The sequence below is a fragment of the Meleagris gallopavo genome, chromosome 4, assembly GCF_905368555.1.
Source record: "Meleagris gallopavo chromosome 4, MGAL_WU_HG_1.1, whole genome shotgun sequence".
Lineage (NCBI taxonomy): Eukaryota > Metazoa > Chordata > Aves > Galliformes > Phasianidae > Meleagris > Meleagris gallopavo.
The window spans coordinates 33,645,419-33,661,992 of record NC_139407.1 but is presented as its reverse complement, the minus strand read 5'-3'; the positions used below and the strand labels follow the sequence as shown (position 1 = coordinate 33,661,992).

The following is a 16,574-nucleotide window of genomic DNA, read 5'->3' as shown; positions in this document are numbered from 1 at the left end:
AGCTTGGTCTAGTGGTTGGCGACCCTGCACATAGCAGGGAGGTTGAAACTAGATGATCATTGTGGTCCTTTCCCACCCAGGCCATTTTATGATTGTATGATCTTGTTTTATTTTATGTTTTTTTTTTTTTTTTTTTTTTTTTTTTTTTTTTCAGTGTCTCAGCTGATGGTGCGGAGGGAAGCCCTGCATCCCCTAGCAGCCAGGAAAGGCCTGTTGGTCAGTCTCCCATGAGGTCTCCTCTGAAACGACAGGCATCTGTGTGTTCCACCCGGCTCGGCAGCACCAAGAGCCTCACAGCAGCCTTTTACGGAGACAAGCAGCCTGTTCCAGTTGGCGTGCAGTTCAGTAGTGATGTGTCTCGCAGTGATGAGAACGTGTTAGACTCCCCAAAGCAGAGGAGAAGCTTTGGTTCCTTTCCTTATACTCCATCTGCAGATTCAAATTCATTTCACCAATATCGCTCAATGGATTCCAGTATGTCAATGGCTGATAGCGAAGCTTATTTTTCTGCAGCAGAAGAGTTTGAGCCAATTAGTAGTGATGAAGGTCCAGGAACTTACCCAGGGAGAAAGAAGAGAAAAAAGCAAGCTCAGAAAATTGAATACAGCAGAGGTTCTATTTATCACAGTGTGGAAGGACCCTTAACGAGTTCTGTCCATGGGGAAATTAATCAGGACGTTAAAACGCTGCCAATTAAGACTCATCCTTCACAGACTTCGTTTGTTTCAGCTCTAGGAGGGGAGGATGAGCATATTGAGAACATTTATGTCATGGAATCTGGGAAAACTGTAGAAAGTGAACAAATAACTTCCCAGCAGCCTGTAATGGCATGTTACCAGAACTATCTTACACAGTTCCAGGTGATCAATTGGTCAGTAAAGCATCCAACTAACAAAAGAACTTCAAAATCCTCATTACATCGCCCTTTAGACCTTGACACACCAACAAGTGAGGAAAGTTCATCATCTTTTGAGCAACTTTCTATCCCTACTTTTAAGGTATGAAAGATACAGGAAGGAAAGAAAGGAATAAGAATTCAAAACAAGTTCAGATTGTTTAATACACATATTGTATAAAGTCATGATACATTTGAAGCTTGGCTGTTAGTCAAGGAATACCTTGGATTTCTGACTTCAAATCTTAGGCTGTGTGGCTGGTATATCATGCTAAAGAAAACTGTTAGAATTGTGTGGGTAGGATACGTGTTGATCTATTGTTACATGAGAAATGCTACCTCTTGAGTGACGTGCAGCTGAAAGATATTTATGTGGGTTTTGTTTAAAATACACATTACATAGAATTTTAGCAGCAGTACGTTCAGTACTGATGAAATATGTGTTAGATGGTTAGTACTTCAGAGTAAATTTGAAATACCTAGATTTATAATACTATTTCTGTAAATGTTTGTTATTTTTTCTTTTCTCCAGTGATATCTGTAAAATGAGTGTATGTGTTTAAGGAAGGAGCTGAGAAGAAATATGTGAAGCATAATGGAAATGACTTGATAGATAATAGGTGTCTAAGAACCATAACTTAATCTTGTTAACACTCTGGAGCAAAAGCTTTATCTGTTCATGCAAACCTTTAATAGATGAGTATTTAAAATCCTTCTTTTTAATCAGTTATTTGCAAGGATTTTGTAATCTTAATATCTCAAATAATTTAGGAAGTAAAACTGAAGAAGGGTGTTTGTTTTTTTTTTTTACATTGTTTTGGAGAATGTGCATGTAAGGGATTCTTCTAGAAAAACCTGGAAGAAGAGTCGTAATTTCAAGATTCCTTGGGTATTTTCTGATACACAGAAGGAATACAATATATTTTTTGTACTTTTCTCTTAGATTGTTAAGCAGGGTCTCACAGCTAATTCGTTACTGGACAGAGGCATGCAGCTTACAGGATCAACATCTAAGTAAGTTGAAACTGCATAACATAACTGCATATGTGTTTTTTTTCAAAGTAGGATTTGCCTGATACTCATTAAACACTGGCCTTTCAAAATTTGATTTGTAGTTTCAGTACAGATCTCTTTTAAAGCAGAATGTATTGACCCAAACAAAATGTCTTGTAACAAAATGAAGTCATCAGATGATTTCGTTTGCATATTTTCAAGACTGTGAATTGGCAATTTACTTAGGTAATTTTGGGAAATGCTTATAGCAGCTATTGATTGCATTGCCCAAAGTACAACTTGAATTTTGTTAACAACTTTGGCCTGGAATTCTATTTGTGTCCTTTCTGAGCTGAGCAGAAAAATAAACTTCTTGTTATATGCACTTTATTGAGTATTAAAATCATACCAAGGGTGCTTCAGGAGAATTTTTGCAAGCTGAAGATCTGGTTAAACACATTCCTGACAACAAATTTTTTCTAGTATGTGACTCTAACCTCACATCACTTTATTCTGAGTAGTCTCATTGATTATTGCATGAAGCAGTTGACTCTGCTAATACCTGTAGACTCCTCCCTTGCTTTAGATCTATCTACCATCTAAGACTGATGTTTTAGTACTGTTGGAATTCTCTTAAAGTATTGAAGAAATATGTACAATAGACAGGTGTTTACTGATATTCACCTTGATATTTTTTGCAAATCTGGTTTAATAATGTGTATTTGACTTGTGTAGTACGCCTTACACTCCTTTGGATAAGAAGTCTGCAGAAAATACAGATGATGAAACTATAACAGAAGAGTGGACATTAGATCATCCAGTCTTCCAGACAAGGACAACAGCAATCGTAGAAGTAAAAGGAACTGTAGATGTAGTTCTGACTCCTCTTGTTGCAGAGGCATTGGACAGGTAATTAGGTTTTTTTGCTACTTCAGTGTTGGTTGATTATTCTAAATGTTGTTTGAAATCAAAGTTGTTGAGTTAAGCAAAGGATTAGGTAGAAGAATTGAATAATACGTGAGTAAGGATATGGCATTACCTAGTGTACATTGAATATTATTCTGCATTTCCTGTTTAAAAAAAAAAAAAAAAAAAAAGCTAGAAGGATGTTATGCTGACATGGGAAGTGCAGTTTCTGTCTGCCAGTACTTAATTTTTCTCTTTACAGTGTTTATTAAGCATGGTGCATTATGTGAAAGTGGAAGTTTCAATATTCTTTGTGGGCTTGTTCTCTCTCACAGATATATAGAAGCAATGGTGCACTGTGCTAGCTCTCGGCATCCAGCAGCCATTGTTGATGATCTTCATTGCAAAGTTCTTCGAGATGCTGTACAGAACAGCAAAACAAGCTTCTCAGAAAATGTAAGGAAGGGAACAAGAAAATTATCCAAAGCTTTGAAAGAATACTGTTTTCTTTATTTTACATAGAAAAAGATATAATTGAATTCAATGTTTTGAAGTACAGGACCTAACTACTACATCATTTCATTATTTAGAGCAGTCAGGAAGGGGAAGGGAGTCTTTGTGAGACAGAAGAAAGTTCGCATAAAGCTGTGGGAGTCTGTGCTTTTCCTTGCAGTTCATCTGATAACTTATAAAATTAATTTAGCTTGAAAATAGTTATATGGTAGCTCTACAAAGTTAAGAATTCTTTCTGTCTAACGTAATGACGTTAATATTTTTTTTAATTAGAGTTTCTTTGATTTCATAGTGTAACTGACACTACTTATTTTCTTCATGATGATTTTTTCAGTATAGCTGATCCATGTTGAATTCAAACTTTCAGCTGAGCTCTGGTCATCCAAAAGCTATTCTGTGGGTATCACTGCTACCCTATGGGGTCTAAACATAACCTATCTCTTAAGTGCTACAGTCCTTGTTCTAGAAATCATGGCACTGTGCATTGATTGAAGTCAGAATCTCTTAGTAGCTCAGTGCTGATAAACTATACTGAAGCTCTTTAGCATAGGAGCTTTGACTTTGAATGAGAGTAGATTAGTAAGTGGTTAAACCTTTTTTCCCTTCCAAGCTATCTTCCAAGCAGGATATTAGAGGAACAAAAATAGATGCTACTACTACAGGCACAACAAACCAGGGACCAGCACAGACAAATCTCTCACTTAAACAAGATAATGTGACAATTAAAGGCCTTCAGGCCAACGTTACTGTACCAAAGGTAAGAACTCTTCATTGAGCTTATTTAGTAGATGTATTCCTCATAAATTACCCTTATTTTTGAGTCCCTTTCAGTTCCTGGAAAACTTAATTGAAACTATGTATTTTTGATAGGTAGCTAATGTTTTGAATAGTGTAGACTGTTTTGGAGCTGCCTAATCTTATTATGTAGGTGTGTAAAGACATCAGTGATATCTTTTATCTTTAAAAGCCTCATTTTACTCAAAAGTATAAGACTACTTATCTTGCTTATAAAATAAGATTGCATCAGAAGTTTGTGATGTAACATGTTTTTCTAAGTTTATTTACTCTTTGGTGAAATTTTCCATTTAGGTGAACCTGTGTTTACTACAAGCATCTGTTGATGAATCCCCAGGGGTTTCTTCTGGCAAAACTGTGACTCATGTTTCATTAGTAGCTTTGTGCTTTGATCGAATTGCTACACAAGTTCGTATGAATAGGTAAGAATATAATGTCACTATTTGTTGCTTTTTAATCAACAGACTTAAAATGATTACAATTCTTTTGAAATGTAGCTTGCAATTCTGAAATTAAGTATTTAAAAATATGTCATGAACGAGTTAAACAATAAAATGTCTTCCATATGATATAAATTAACATCTAATATCTGCAATTAAAACTGCAATTTCTTTGAGAAATGGAGAAACCCATCTATAATCATTTTGGAATTTAAGTTCTAACTCTTTCTCAGTTATGTCATACAGAATAAAATTAATTTTTTATCGAAATGTAATAATCTTACGACCTTACAAAGAATTTCTAATGCTACCATGCCAATGTGACTTAAAATTTAAAACAAATAATCCAGTGAACCATGTATGTCAGAGATTTGCTTTATAGTCTTTTCTCCTCTATATTCAAAGGGGTATAGTTGAGGAGTCTTCAAACAATGCAGAGATTGGGAGGAATTCTGTCACATTTGATCGTTACATCCAAGCCAGTAAAATGCAGCCCCAGTCTTCTGGCTCACTGAGATCCAATGCTGGAGCAGAAAAAGGAAAAGAAATTGCTGCTAAGCTGAATATCCATCGTGTTCATGGACAGCTTAGAGGCCTTGATACAACGGGTAAACATTATTATTATTTTTTTTAATTCTGGAAATAACATTTTTCATAGAGGCAAATAGTGATAGTTTCCCTTAATTTCAATTTTTGTCAACACAAATGAAAAGACACTTAAACCTGGAAATTTTGCAGGTAGTCTAAAAAGAATTTTGGGATGGGTTACTCTGACCTTGTATTCAGTTATTTTACTGATATGCTGATTTCAGCGTAGGAAAAGTGAAAGCTTGAAGATGGATTTCTAAGCAGCTTGTGTGGTTACATGGACATATGCTGGTAAAATTTAATGCCTGGACTCCCTTCCTTCCAGCTCCTCTTTCCTTTTCATCTGCCCTTTTTTTTGTCACCTGGTACTGGGAATGAATTACGCTTATCAGCTTCCTTAGTACTTTCTAGCACTTTGAAGATAGGTGTAACGTGCACGTTACTGTCAATTTCAGCTTGACAAGTGGTAGATTTTTAACTATACCTATAAAATGGAAAATGAAATCTACTTGATTGTGTTAATTCTTGTTTGTGTTAAGGTAGTTCCTTCAAGAGATTATGAATTCAGTTCAGTTGCTATAACCTCTGGTCCTGGAAGAAGTTAGTTTATCAGTTAGTAGAAAGAATCTGTAGGACATGAGAAAGGAGATGCTCTCTAACACAAGAATGATCAAAGATCACTCAACAGAAAAAGCCTGTGTGAACACTAGTGAGCAAATGAAAATGGAGGAAAACAAAATCAGTAGAAGAATATTAAAATGGCTAGTTGAAATTAATTTAGTTATGGATGAAATTTTGGCAGTAATGTTATGTGGTAGGTATGCTGCAGATATTCAAGAAGGCCAGATGATTCTTGAATTCTAACTAGAAAACCTCATCTTCTATTTAAAAGGTTTGAGAAATGTCTTTCTAGAGAACTTAGCATTTCACATATGCTATGAAAGTGATTGCTGTTATCAGCCAGAGGCAGAGAGTAAGAGTTCTGCGAGTGGAATACAAATTGACTTAGTACGGTTCTTTTCCCCAGATATTGGCCATTTAACTCCGTGTGAGTGGTAATATGAAGCAATTACAAAATTATTTAAAATGTTCCTTCAGAAATGTCACTCTAAGAAAGGATTTATATTTAGGCTGTATCCTAGTATCAAAGAAATCAAGGTGGCATTGTCCTCTCTGATATCTTAGACAGCAAAGATCATAAGGAATCAAAAACTGTTTGTGTTAAATATCTGTGAAGTATGCTATAGTTAATACCCCATGCATTTCTACTCATACGTGTCTTATACAAGAGCACTGTCAGGATCACTATTACGTGTTGCTGTAAAACTTGAAGTACTTACTAGAAATTCTTTTTGATAAAATAATTTCAGGGTGATTGCCACTTTTAGATAAAAATCTGAAGAGCTTGTTCGTATGCCTGTCTTTCGAACCATATATATTCGACTATAAAAAGATTAAGAGGGCAGTTATGTTAGGATTGGGAATGTCTTGAAAGTTCTACTTGGTGTTATTCGCTCCTTGCTTTTCCACACTTAGAAATTACCCTGCCCAAATAAACATTCTAGGAGAAAGGTATTTAGACTTGAAGAACAATACAGCTTTTTAAAAATTGCTTGTTGTGGATTTTTGCTTTTTTTTCCTTCTAATTTGAGTTATAATAAACAAGCAACACTTTCAAAAACTGTAAATGTGATTGCTGTTCGAAGATTTAAGGCTTTTCTTTCATTTAGTAATTGGTGCTAAACATGTTTGTTTCCAGATATTGGGACTTGTGCAATAACAGCAATTCCTTTTGGGAAATCGAAAGTTCTTTTTACTTTGGAAGAGTTGGATGAGTTTACTTTTGTGGATGAAACAGACCAACAAGCTGTTCCAGATGTAACTCGAATTGGTCCTAGTCAAGAGAAGTGGGGTTGGATAATGTTCGAATGTGGAATTGAAAATTTAACTATAAAAGGTAAGGTTATGTGTGCTTTATATTCTTTGTTTTATGACAGTGGTAACAGTTGTGCTGCTGGGTCTTCTGGTTGAGAAATTATGGTTTAAAATTGCTGAATGTAGATAATATTAAAACAATATAGCTATTGTACATAAATCATATAGCACTGTAGATTCTATAATAAGTATACTTTTAGTCTTCAATGCTACTTATTGTATTGCAGAAATTAATTCCATAGAAATTGGCTTCAATTTCTGAAATCTACGGAAAGCTAGAAATAGATTTTAAATTGTATGTAAGTTGATAGTACATCTTGTTTAATCAGAAGCATGTATTTCTCTTATTAAGTACAGTATGGTATGTAACAATAGAAGTATATGGCAAACATTTGCAGTTTTGCTGTGTGTTCTTTTTTAGGAGGGAGACAATCTGGTGCGGTACTGTATAATACATTTGGAGTCATGGGTAAATCAAGTGCCACTGAGAGAGGTGGACTGCTTGCATCAAATAACTCTTCAGATTCTCCAACTGGTAGTGGTTATAATACTGATGTGTCTGATGATAACCTTCCTTGTGATAGAATAAGTCCCTCTTCAGATATTAATGGAAACTCAGTTTCAGATGAGCAGGTATGTATGTACTTAGATAAATATGACTGGGTTTAGGTTGTACTTCTTTAAAGTGATTATAATTTGTACTTTAAAACTGAAAATTGATAGATTTGTTGTACCAACTGAATTCAAACTCCCATCTTGTGCATTAAATTTTTAGCTTTCTGCAAAGTGTCTTAGTAGAGTCTTGGAAGAGTTGGTGAAGAGCATTAGTTTTGTTTGCCTAAATGGATATGAAACTGTTCGTTGCAAATAGTGCACTGTAGAATATGTTACTGCCTATTAATGTTAACTGCTTTGGAAAAGACTTTTGACTACGTTTTGTATTTTAAGGATGAAGGGGTTGAATCTGATGATCTGAAAAAAGATATCCCTTTGATGCCTCCTCCACCTGACTCTTGCAGCATGAAGTTAACAATCAAAGAAATTTGGTTTAGCTTTGCAGCCCCCACCAATGTGCGATCTCCAGCCCATGTGTTTTCAAGGTATGACTTCAACTGACTTGAAAGAAAATAACATCATTTCTGCTTTGGTAAATTACAGTCGTATTTAGTAGATTCTGAATTTAACTTCGTAATTACTGATGCTTCTCCGGCAAAGGTGGCTTTGGAATGTATGTATGTCACAGTAGTAACTCTTGCTTCAGTTTGTAATTGCCATCATACATATGGAGGTGTTGATAGAAAATGTTTAAATATTATTTTAGAGATGATTAAAATTAAAAAGAAACATTTGCAGTGAGAATGAGATTTATGAAGGAGAAGAGGAGGAGAGCGCTGGTTTTGATTGAGAGATGTGAGGGTGGAGAACCGCTTGTTAGTTTAGTCTTCAATCTAGTACTTAAATGGCCATTTTATTACCACTGCACCCTTTCGAGGAGTTATTCATACAGTTATGTGTGAGGACACTTGAACATTTATAATGTCAGATAATCTATAATAGATAATTAAGCATCTCTAAAGCTCAAAATGAACTTGGTAAAACTGTTTGCATGTATATAGAATAAGCAGAACATAAAAATATAGTAGAACTCTACTACAACACTCTGTTGCTATACAGCAACAAACTAGAATATGTTTTTGGGTTTTTTTTTCTAAGAGTTTTTGCCTCAGTCTTCCAGGAAAAATTATTAATTATATGTTATATAACAATTAATTTGGAATTCAATTAATTTTGATAATTTCAAGCTTTATGATTACAGTAGAGAGTGCAAATAGGAAACCTGGGGAATTGTGACAGCAGGAGTGTATGGAATCGTGGATGTGTGTAAAACAAAATCTGAATTATGTACTTACTGCCCGTTGTCATTTTCTGCATTATAAGTCTATGTTCATTGTTTTTTAACATTGTTCTCTTGTATTCCACCTGTTTGAAAGTAATTCATAATAGTAGTAGTAAAACTTGCTTATTACTGCTGCTGAATGTGAATGCCTACTTTTTTTTTTTTTCCTCAATTAGGCAGTTGAACCTCCTGAGTACTGCAACTCCTGCAGTTGGTGCTTGGCTTGTTCCTATTGATCAAGTAAAATCATCTTTAAATAAACTAGAGACTGAAGGAACCCTGCGAATTTGTGCTGTTATGGGTTGCATAATGACAGAAGCATTAGAGGTAAATGAAGTAGTTTTGTGCTGGACTCAAAATCAACCTTTGCAGCAGTCCCCTATGTAAACTCACTTTATGTATTTTGCTTTATGTATTTTTCTTGCATATATATCCTTTAGTCCAGAAGTAACTTTGCCTTTTGCTTTGTTACTGTATAAATAAACTTCAAATGTTATATTTTTCATATAGTGCTTTTTAAAATTATGCTAGATATCCATGTATCAAGATTTTATTGTAGAAGTTCAAAATGATATTGTGCTAAAAGTTACCTGAAATTGTTGTTCACATGCATGTTCTCTTTGCAAGTATATTAACGTGTGAAAAACGGTTGCATTTCAATCTAGAATAAAAGTGTGCACTTTCCTCTGAGAAGCAAGTACAACAGGCTCACCAAAGTAGCTCGTTTCTTGCAAGAAAATCCTTCTTGTTTACTGTGTAATATATTGCACCATTACCTGCACCAAGCAAACTACTCAATTATTGAGGATGCCACTATGGTGAGTCACTCTGTAAAAATGTAAATAACTCAGCATATTTGTTTAAAATGTACCAATTCTAATGTTTCAAATTAGGCAACTATATAGTGAAAATTAAGAAATTGAGGAATAAAGCCCAAACTGCTGTATATCCTTATCATTTTCTTCTAGATCTGCTGTTTTTTTTTGTGTGGCCTTTGTATATGCATTATTTTTTCTTAACTATATACAAAATCCTAGATAGAAAGACATATATTTGAAATTGTTAATGGCCTTTTAATCAAATTTCATTTTGCTTAGAGATAATGACAAAGTAGTAAAAATTTGCGTCTGTGGTTTTAAAAAGAAATAAATCTCAATTATTGATGCAAATGCATGCAGTAATTAGATTATATTTCACATGTTCTCTTCAGAACTAGACTTCTTGTCATTTAGAAATGCTTCAGTAATGCAGGCAGCTTAATGATTTTCACAAGGCTAGAATTGTAGAAACCTTTAGGACTGAAGAACGTTGTCTTTTTGTGGCTTTAGAATGTAAATATCTGAATTGTAATGATAAATAATTGCTTGGACAAATGTGTTGGGTGTAAGGAATAACGTTTGTCTCTGATTATGTGTTATTTTCATAATCCATTTCCATGCCTGCCAGAGTTGAACACTGCTTTTCTGTGTATTCCAGTGATCAGAAATAGCACAATTTGTGACAAGAATAGCACTGTTTGGTTTGTGGTTAAAAATAAGAAGTATGTAGCATTGGGGTTTATTTGATTTGATTTGTTTTGTTTTTTTTAGTGCTATTCAGTGATGCAGTCAAAACAATCCATGTTTTTACTTCAAATTTATATTTTTGAATGACTGCTAATGAACAAAAAAAAACCCCCAAAATTTCATTTTTTAAATTGTTTCTGCAATCACTTGAGGGCTGCTCTAATTTTCAGTCCATAGTTTAGAGTCTTATAATTGTTTGAATACTTTTCGTTTCATATTTAATAATCCTGTTTCCTGTTGCTTATTCTTGTCCCCTTGGGCTCGATCCTCAGGTCATGTAAATTAATGTGTTATTGTGTTTGGTAAGACTGCAGTTTTTATCTCTTAGCGCTTTGATGGAAATTGTGTGGTGCCAGCACACTTCCATCATAGGCCTGCAGGAATGGGAGCATTTTATCTTTGAAAAAAAATAATTCTGTAATGCTGACTTTTTTCCTACAATTGACTCTAAAACACTATGATATCCATTTCTGTTAATTTTTTTTAAGAGTGATGGCCTTCCCGCTTTAGTTACCTTAAAGAAAGGTCTGGTTGCCCTGGCGAGGCAGTGGATGAAGTTCATTGTAGTGACCCCAGCCTTTAAAGGAGTCAGCTTACACAGACCAACTCAGCCTGTGAAACTGCATACAAATATTTGCCGTGAGCACGAGGATGGGCTTGGATTGGATGGAGGGGGTCTTCAGAGTGACACAAGTGCTGACGGAGCAGAGTTTGAATTTGATGCAGGTATTTTAGTGTTCTTCTCTCTTCCTAAAAGCTCATAGGGACAAATAACTTCCTCTCAAAGCATTTAATGCTTTGAAGATATTATATTCTTTCTTTAGAATCATCAAGCTGCTTTTATAAAATCTTCTTCATTTTGAAACCACTGGTTGTAGTGTTAATATAATATTATTATTGTATGTCATTTGGGAAAAAGCAAAACAGGAATCTTGCTTCATGTGCTTTGTCTTATTCACAGCCCAAAATACATCAATTTTCTTATTTGTTAGCTTGCAATTATAATTTTGTCGTGCAGTTTCTTATCTTACTTTAAGATTGTAATACACAATTCTATGAACTCTCTCAAAAACAGCTTCAAATCTACCATCTTCCCTTTATGAAGACGTATTTTCACAAATCCTGCTTTATTGTATTTTTACTACTTTGTCTCTGATAGATTTCTACTGCCAACTTACACATTGCCAATGTAACAAAAAGTACTCATCTGTCTCTTCAGGAAGGACATAAATATCTGTCAATTAGAACAATCTTATTTAACTATCTTGAATTGAATCAGTTATTTTGTGTTTTTAGCATCTACATTCAGTTTTACTGTCCTAAGAAATAAAATAAGTTAATAAGAGTGCTGTGGAAGATGCTGTCCCCTGTGAGGACTCTTATAAATGAATTAGGAGAGGAAGGTAAGCAGGATTTTTTTAAGCAAGTGAGCTCACCTGCAGTATAGCACATTTATTTTGTGCAGTGCTGGTTATAGGATGTTGGAAGGACAAAAAGATTTGTACTTGTGTTTGAGATTTTCTTATGTGTCTTAGTATTCCCTGGGAAGCTATGTGTGGGTATGTAACAGAACCTGGAAGTTCACGACTACTGGTAATTAAGTGTCTAATAATAGATAATCTTGATTCCCTGTAATACATACAATTGAGGAAGAATTGTTTACTTGGTTGCAGCTACTGTCAGTGAGCATACAATGCTCTTGGAAGGAACAGCTAATCGACCTCCACCTACTAGTGGCTCTTCTGGGCCTGTTACTGGTGCAGAGATCATGAGGAAACTGTCCAAGACTCACACTCATAGTGATTCTGTTCTGAAAATAAAGGTAAGCTTATAGCATGATGCATAAAGGGAAAAATGGTTTATAGCTGGTCTGTCTAGAATCAATTATGAAGGCTGCAGGTGAGTGAGTGCTAGTCTGAAAAGTAACTGATACATAGAGAATGTGCTTCTTGTGCTGTAAAAGAAATGTTTGATAAGTTGGTGTACATTCTGTATCTGTTCTTTATTGTTTTTCTTGCCAGTGAACTTCAGAACCAAACTTAAGAACATCTATATGTGTCCTTTAAGGCTGCAAATCACTGGCTTTTAATCTGCTTATGGGAGCAGAAATGTTTCTCGTTATCTCAAATCTAAAATTGACAAAGTACTCCATTAGCTTGCAAAATTGTGTCATTGTTTTTATCTCCACAAACTGTTCAGAAAACTGGAAGATTTTTGTTTTCATCTCTATTTTCTGAACAGAAAAAGTTGGGCGTTTTAAGTCATTTGTTGTCTTCCACAGACATCAAACCTCTCTAGATGTGAAGTCAGATCAGCAGATACATGCCCCCATCCCTGTAGCAAGGGGTCACCAAGTCCCATGACTCACTGCTTTCTCCTATTGGTCTTGCGTGTTTTAGGGTTTGGTAGCCCAGATGCTCTGTATATCCTGCTGTTCTTCAGCTGTGAGGGCAGAGATCCTATTTGTAAGTTGTAAGCACTTAAGTGAAGCAGGAGCCTTCCTCTTGTTGCCAAAAGTCCCCAGCGCCCATTCTTTGCCTTCCCTGAGGTTGGTCTATATTTGTACCACGAATGCAAGGGATTTGATCTTCAAATACTAAATCCAAATGAGATTTATAGTCAGTGTACTTTTCCTTCTGCATATTTGTCTTAGATTAATTATACACATCTGCAATTCCATTTGTTATATGTTTCACTTTTAAAATTATTTTTACACCTTATTTCTCAAATATTATAGCAACTTTAAAAGCAACTTAATTCCCAATAACTGTACGGTGTATAACCTGGCCCAAGCAAAATGCTACTTGTCTAAAATTTCTAGAAGTGAGACTTCATAGTTATTGTGTTTCAATCTCATATTCAGAACAAATGCCACTTCCTTTTTACAGTTTACACAATACTTCATTAGTTTCTTTATGTTTTGTCTGCAAGGGTATACATCCGTATCATTCCTTAAGTTACACCAGTGGAGATACAGCTACGGATTCGCCAGTGCATGTTGGCCGTTCTGGCATGGCAGTCAAGGAAAGCCCAAGAAAAGAGAGTCTGCTCAGCTATCTTACTGGAAGTTTTCCTAGCTTGCATAATCTTCTGGAAGGAACTCCTCAAAGAAGTACAACTGCAGTTAAAAGTAGTTCTTTAACAAGAACAGGTATGATGTAGCTGAAGGGGTTGATGGCGTAGGAAGAGAGGGCAGATCTTATTGTACTGACTTAAGTAGAAAAGGTACTATATTTTCACTGTTGTTTTTGTTTAAGATACTCTAAAATAAGAATCAGTTCTAGAGATCAATGCAGCTTCCTAGAAACAAACAGCACGTGCTTTGGATTAGGAAAAAAAAAAAGGCAACTGACAAACTAAGATGTTTTCATTTTATTTAGCCTTGCTACTTTCTGAGAGTATGTATGTAGATACATATGTTTTTTTGAATGAAGAAGGAATAAGTGATCGTTTTGCATTTGTCAGGTGATTCTTTTTTGTTGACCTTGTAAGTGGGTCACAAAGTGGACTGAGATGAATATTCCAGTAACTTTGTAAGTTGCAGGTTTTTATTATCGTATACAAATTAATGGTCCTTTGAACGTGTGTGCTTTGTAGAAGTTTGAATTACGTACACTGAAATTTGTACATTATGTGTTATTGCTGAGTGTGCCTTGTTGCAATTTATATAAACAGGTAAGTTTGATGTTGCTTTTTCTCTAAAACTTCTCTCCTTTGCCATCAGAGGATGAAATATTTTACAGAAGAAAAGGTACTTTGGTTTCTTAATGACTGCTTTCCTCCAATTACGGTAGAAATGAACAAACACAAAAACATTTGTAGTGCAACATCTATTAATGTCCTTGTATAGTTTCTGTGGTAGCGTGTGTAGTTTGGAAGGCTGCTGCCTGACACAGAATCTGTTGGAACGGAGAACTAGACTTACTGTTTTGATAGTAGATGTGTATTCTCAGTAAAGTTACACTCTGTTCCTGCTTTTTTGCTGACATTGATACTTGAAATGTGAAATCTTCTGATTTATCTGTATAGGAAATGCTGTGGCCACAGATATGTTATCTGAACATCCTTTGCTGTCTGAACCATCTTCTGTGAGTTTCTACAACTGGATGTCAAATGCTGTGAGCAACAGAGGGAGTGTAGTACAAGAAAGTCCAGCCACCAAATCTGGCCACAACAGTCTTCCAACAGGTATTGTTAGTAGCAACTGAGTTTAAGATGTGACTGTGGGTTGGCTTTCCTGCATTTACTGTTTCTTCTGAAATACGTCTTAATTTTCATTTTCTGCAACTCTAAATTTGAATGTTTCTTTGATGAACAGCCTTCCAGTCACAACATACTGACTGTGGTCGGTAACTTCAAAGTTGTTTCTTGTTTGTTTTTAATGTTGGACAAATAGTCTGATTCCCCCAAAACATCTTCATTCTCTACATACTGCTTAGTTGGTGAGGCCCTTCTATTAAATGTAATGTGGTTCTCTGCAAAAGGAATTATATGGTAGAAGTATTAGCTTTCAATTTTGCTTTCAGAGAAAGTTATGGTTGTTTTTTTTTCCTGCTGAAGTTGTAAAGGTTTGTTCACAAGTTTACGTTCCAGTAATTAGACTGAGTGATTCTGATGCAGATGCAGATATACCCAAATCATTCTTCTCTGAAAGCAGATAGTCATGGCTCTCTGGTAAGTGCTCTAATGTTGAGTTCTGAAGAATCAGGCTGAGCATGCACTGGCAAAACATCTCTGTCTCAAGCAAGCCCAATACAAACTCAAGGTTCTAGGTGTATTAGCTATCCAGTAGAATGCAATACAGGCCTTCAGAAGGAGTACAGAAAGGAGGGAAAATTTTTGTGCTTTTCGAATTTGAGCTGAACAATATCATACTGTTTCTGAATGCCATTTTTGCAAGGTTACGGACTAGATTAGGAGGCTAAATTCCTATGTTTATAATGTGTTAAAGACCTTGATGAGTTTATAGAGTTTATCATGTTTAAAAAAATGCTGTGGTGTAAGTGTTCCAGGGGTATTTATTTTTCAGGTGTTGCACCCAATCTTCCTACCATACCCTCTGCTTCAGACTTCAACACAGTTCTATCTAGTGACCAGAACACCCTGGATGGCACACATTCACAGCACAGCACCAGTCAGGATGACATTGCAGGTGTGGAAGAAGGTAACCAGGGATTTCCTGCTGTCCAGCTGGCAGATGCACAGGTAGGGGTGGCTTGCTGATTATTTACTTAATAAAATTCTACAGTAATTAGAATTTTACCCTGATTTTCTTACGTGCTTTTCTTATACATCCTGTGCAAGGATGAAAGGCTCAAGTAAACTCTGAGATTTCTTTAAAGTAAATTTTATGAATGGTGATTAGAAAATTGTTTCATAACTTCAAAGAATGTTTGGAGCATTTGTGACAATAGCCTAGATCTTCAGAGTGCTTTTTAATGGAGGGGAACATTCAACTGTACTGCATAAAGCTTGCTCCCAAAGCTAAGTATCCAATGTTAACTTGCTATGTAGTCAATCTTTGTACACAAAAATTCATAAGGCTTGTCATTTTTTCCTTCTTTTGCTGTTTTTTGGCACAGTCAATAAAATCTTATTTTTTTATATATTACTGTAATGATAGATCAACAAATGATGGTGTAGGGAAATGAGAATATAGAAATAATCTAGACAATGTGAAGTAAATCAGTGTTCTTTGTTCTGTAGGTTGTTTTCAAACCTCTTCTAAGTTATACAGGGATTCAGTCTCAGGATGCAATGCCACTCTGCTACAGAATGTACTTTGGAGAGTACCTTTCATTCTCAGGAACTTTGGACTGCCTCAGAGCAGATATTGTTGATTCAGATACAGCAAAGGACAGAAAAAGCAAGCGAGCTCGAAGGTATTTTGTTAAATATTTGAAAATACATACACTGGCTAAAGAATGGAAATTAGGGCTTTCATTTGTGAAGAAGACAAGTGCAATTCTAAAGCGCAGTTTTTTTGTTGTTGGTTGGTTGATTTTGTTTGTTTGTTTTTTAAATCTGACTCATTTTATTTTTGTTTT

General features: G+C 35.3%; 1 protein-coding gene across 11 annotated transcripts in view; it reads left to right on the top strand.

Moving 5' to 3' along the window:
- BLTP1 (bridge-like lipid transfer protein family member 1) overlaps positions 1-16,574 on the top strand; it is a 108,759-nt gene that overhangs the window by 48,706 nt on the left and 43,479 nt on the right. For 10 of the 11 annotated variants that reach the window (XM_085222797.1, XM_085222796.1, XM_085222803.1 and 7 more), the window contains exons 28-45: positions 155-998; positions 1,839-1,909; positions 2,624-2,797; positions 3,130-3,250; positions 3,918-4,064; positions 4,397-4,524; positions 4,948-5,150; positions 6,890-7,087; positions 7,487-7,698; positions 8,014-8,165; positions 9,139-9,289; positions 9,628-9,780; positions 11,016-11,253; positions 12,201-12,349; positions 13,459-13,678; positions 14,557-14,715; positions 15,557-15,732; positions 16,234-16,409. In XM_085222797.1, coding sequence (XP_085078923.1) covers positions 155-998; positions 1,839-1,909; positions 2,624-2,797; positions 3,130-3,250; positions 3,918-4,064; positions 4,397-4,524; positions 4,948-5,150; positions 6,890-7,087; positions 7,487-7,698; positions 8,014-8,165; positions 9,139-9,289; positions 9,628-9,780; positions 11,016-11,253; positions 12,201-12,349; positions 13,459-13,678; positions 14,557-14,715; positions 15,557-15,732; positions 16,234-16,409 — 3,672 coding nt within the window. The remainder of the gene's footprint in view (positions 1-154; positions 999-1,838; positions 1,910-2,623; positions 2,798-3,129; positions 3,251-3,917; positions 4,065-4,396; positions 4,525-4,947; positions 5,151-6,889; positions 7,088-7,486; positions 7,699-8,013; positions 8,166-9,138; positions 9,290-9,627; positions 9,781-11,015; positions 11,254-12,200; positions 12,350-13,458; positions 13,679-14,556; positions 14,716-15,556; positions 15,733-16,233; positions 16,410-16,574) is intronic. The other variant, XM_085222795.1, reaches the window with a different exon arrangement.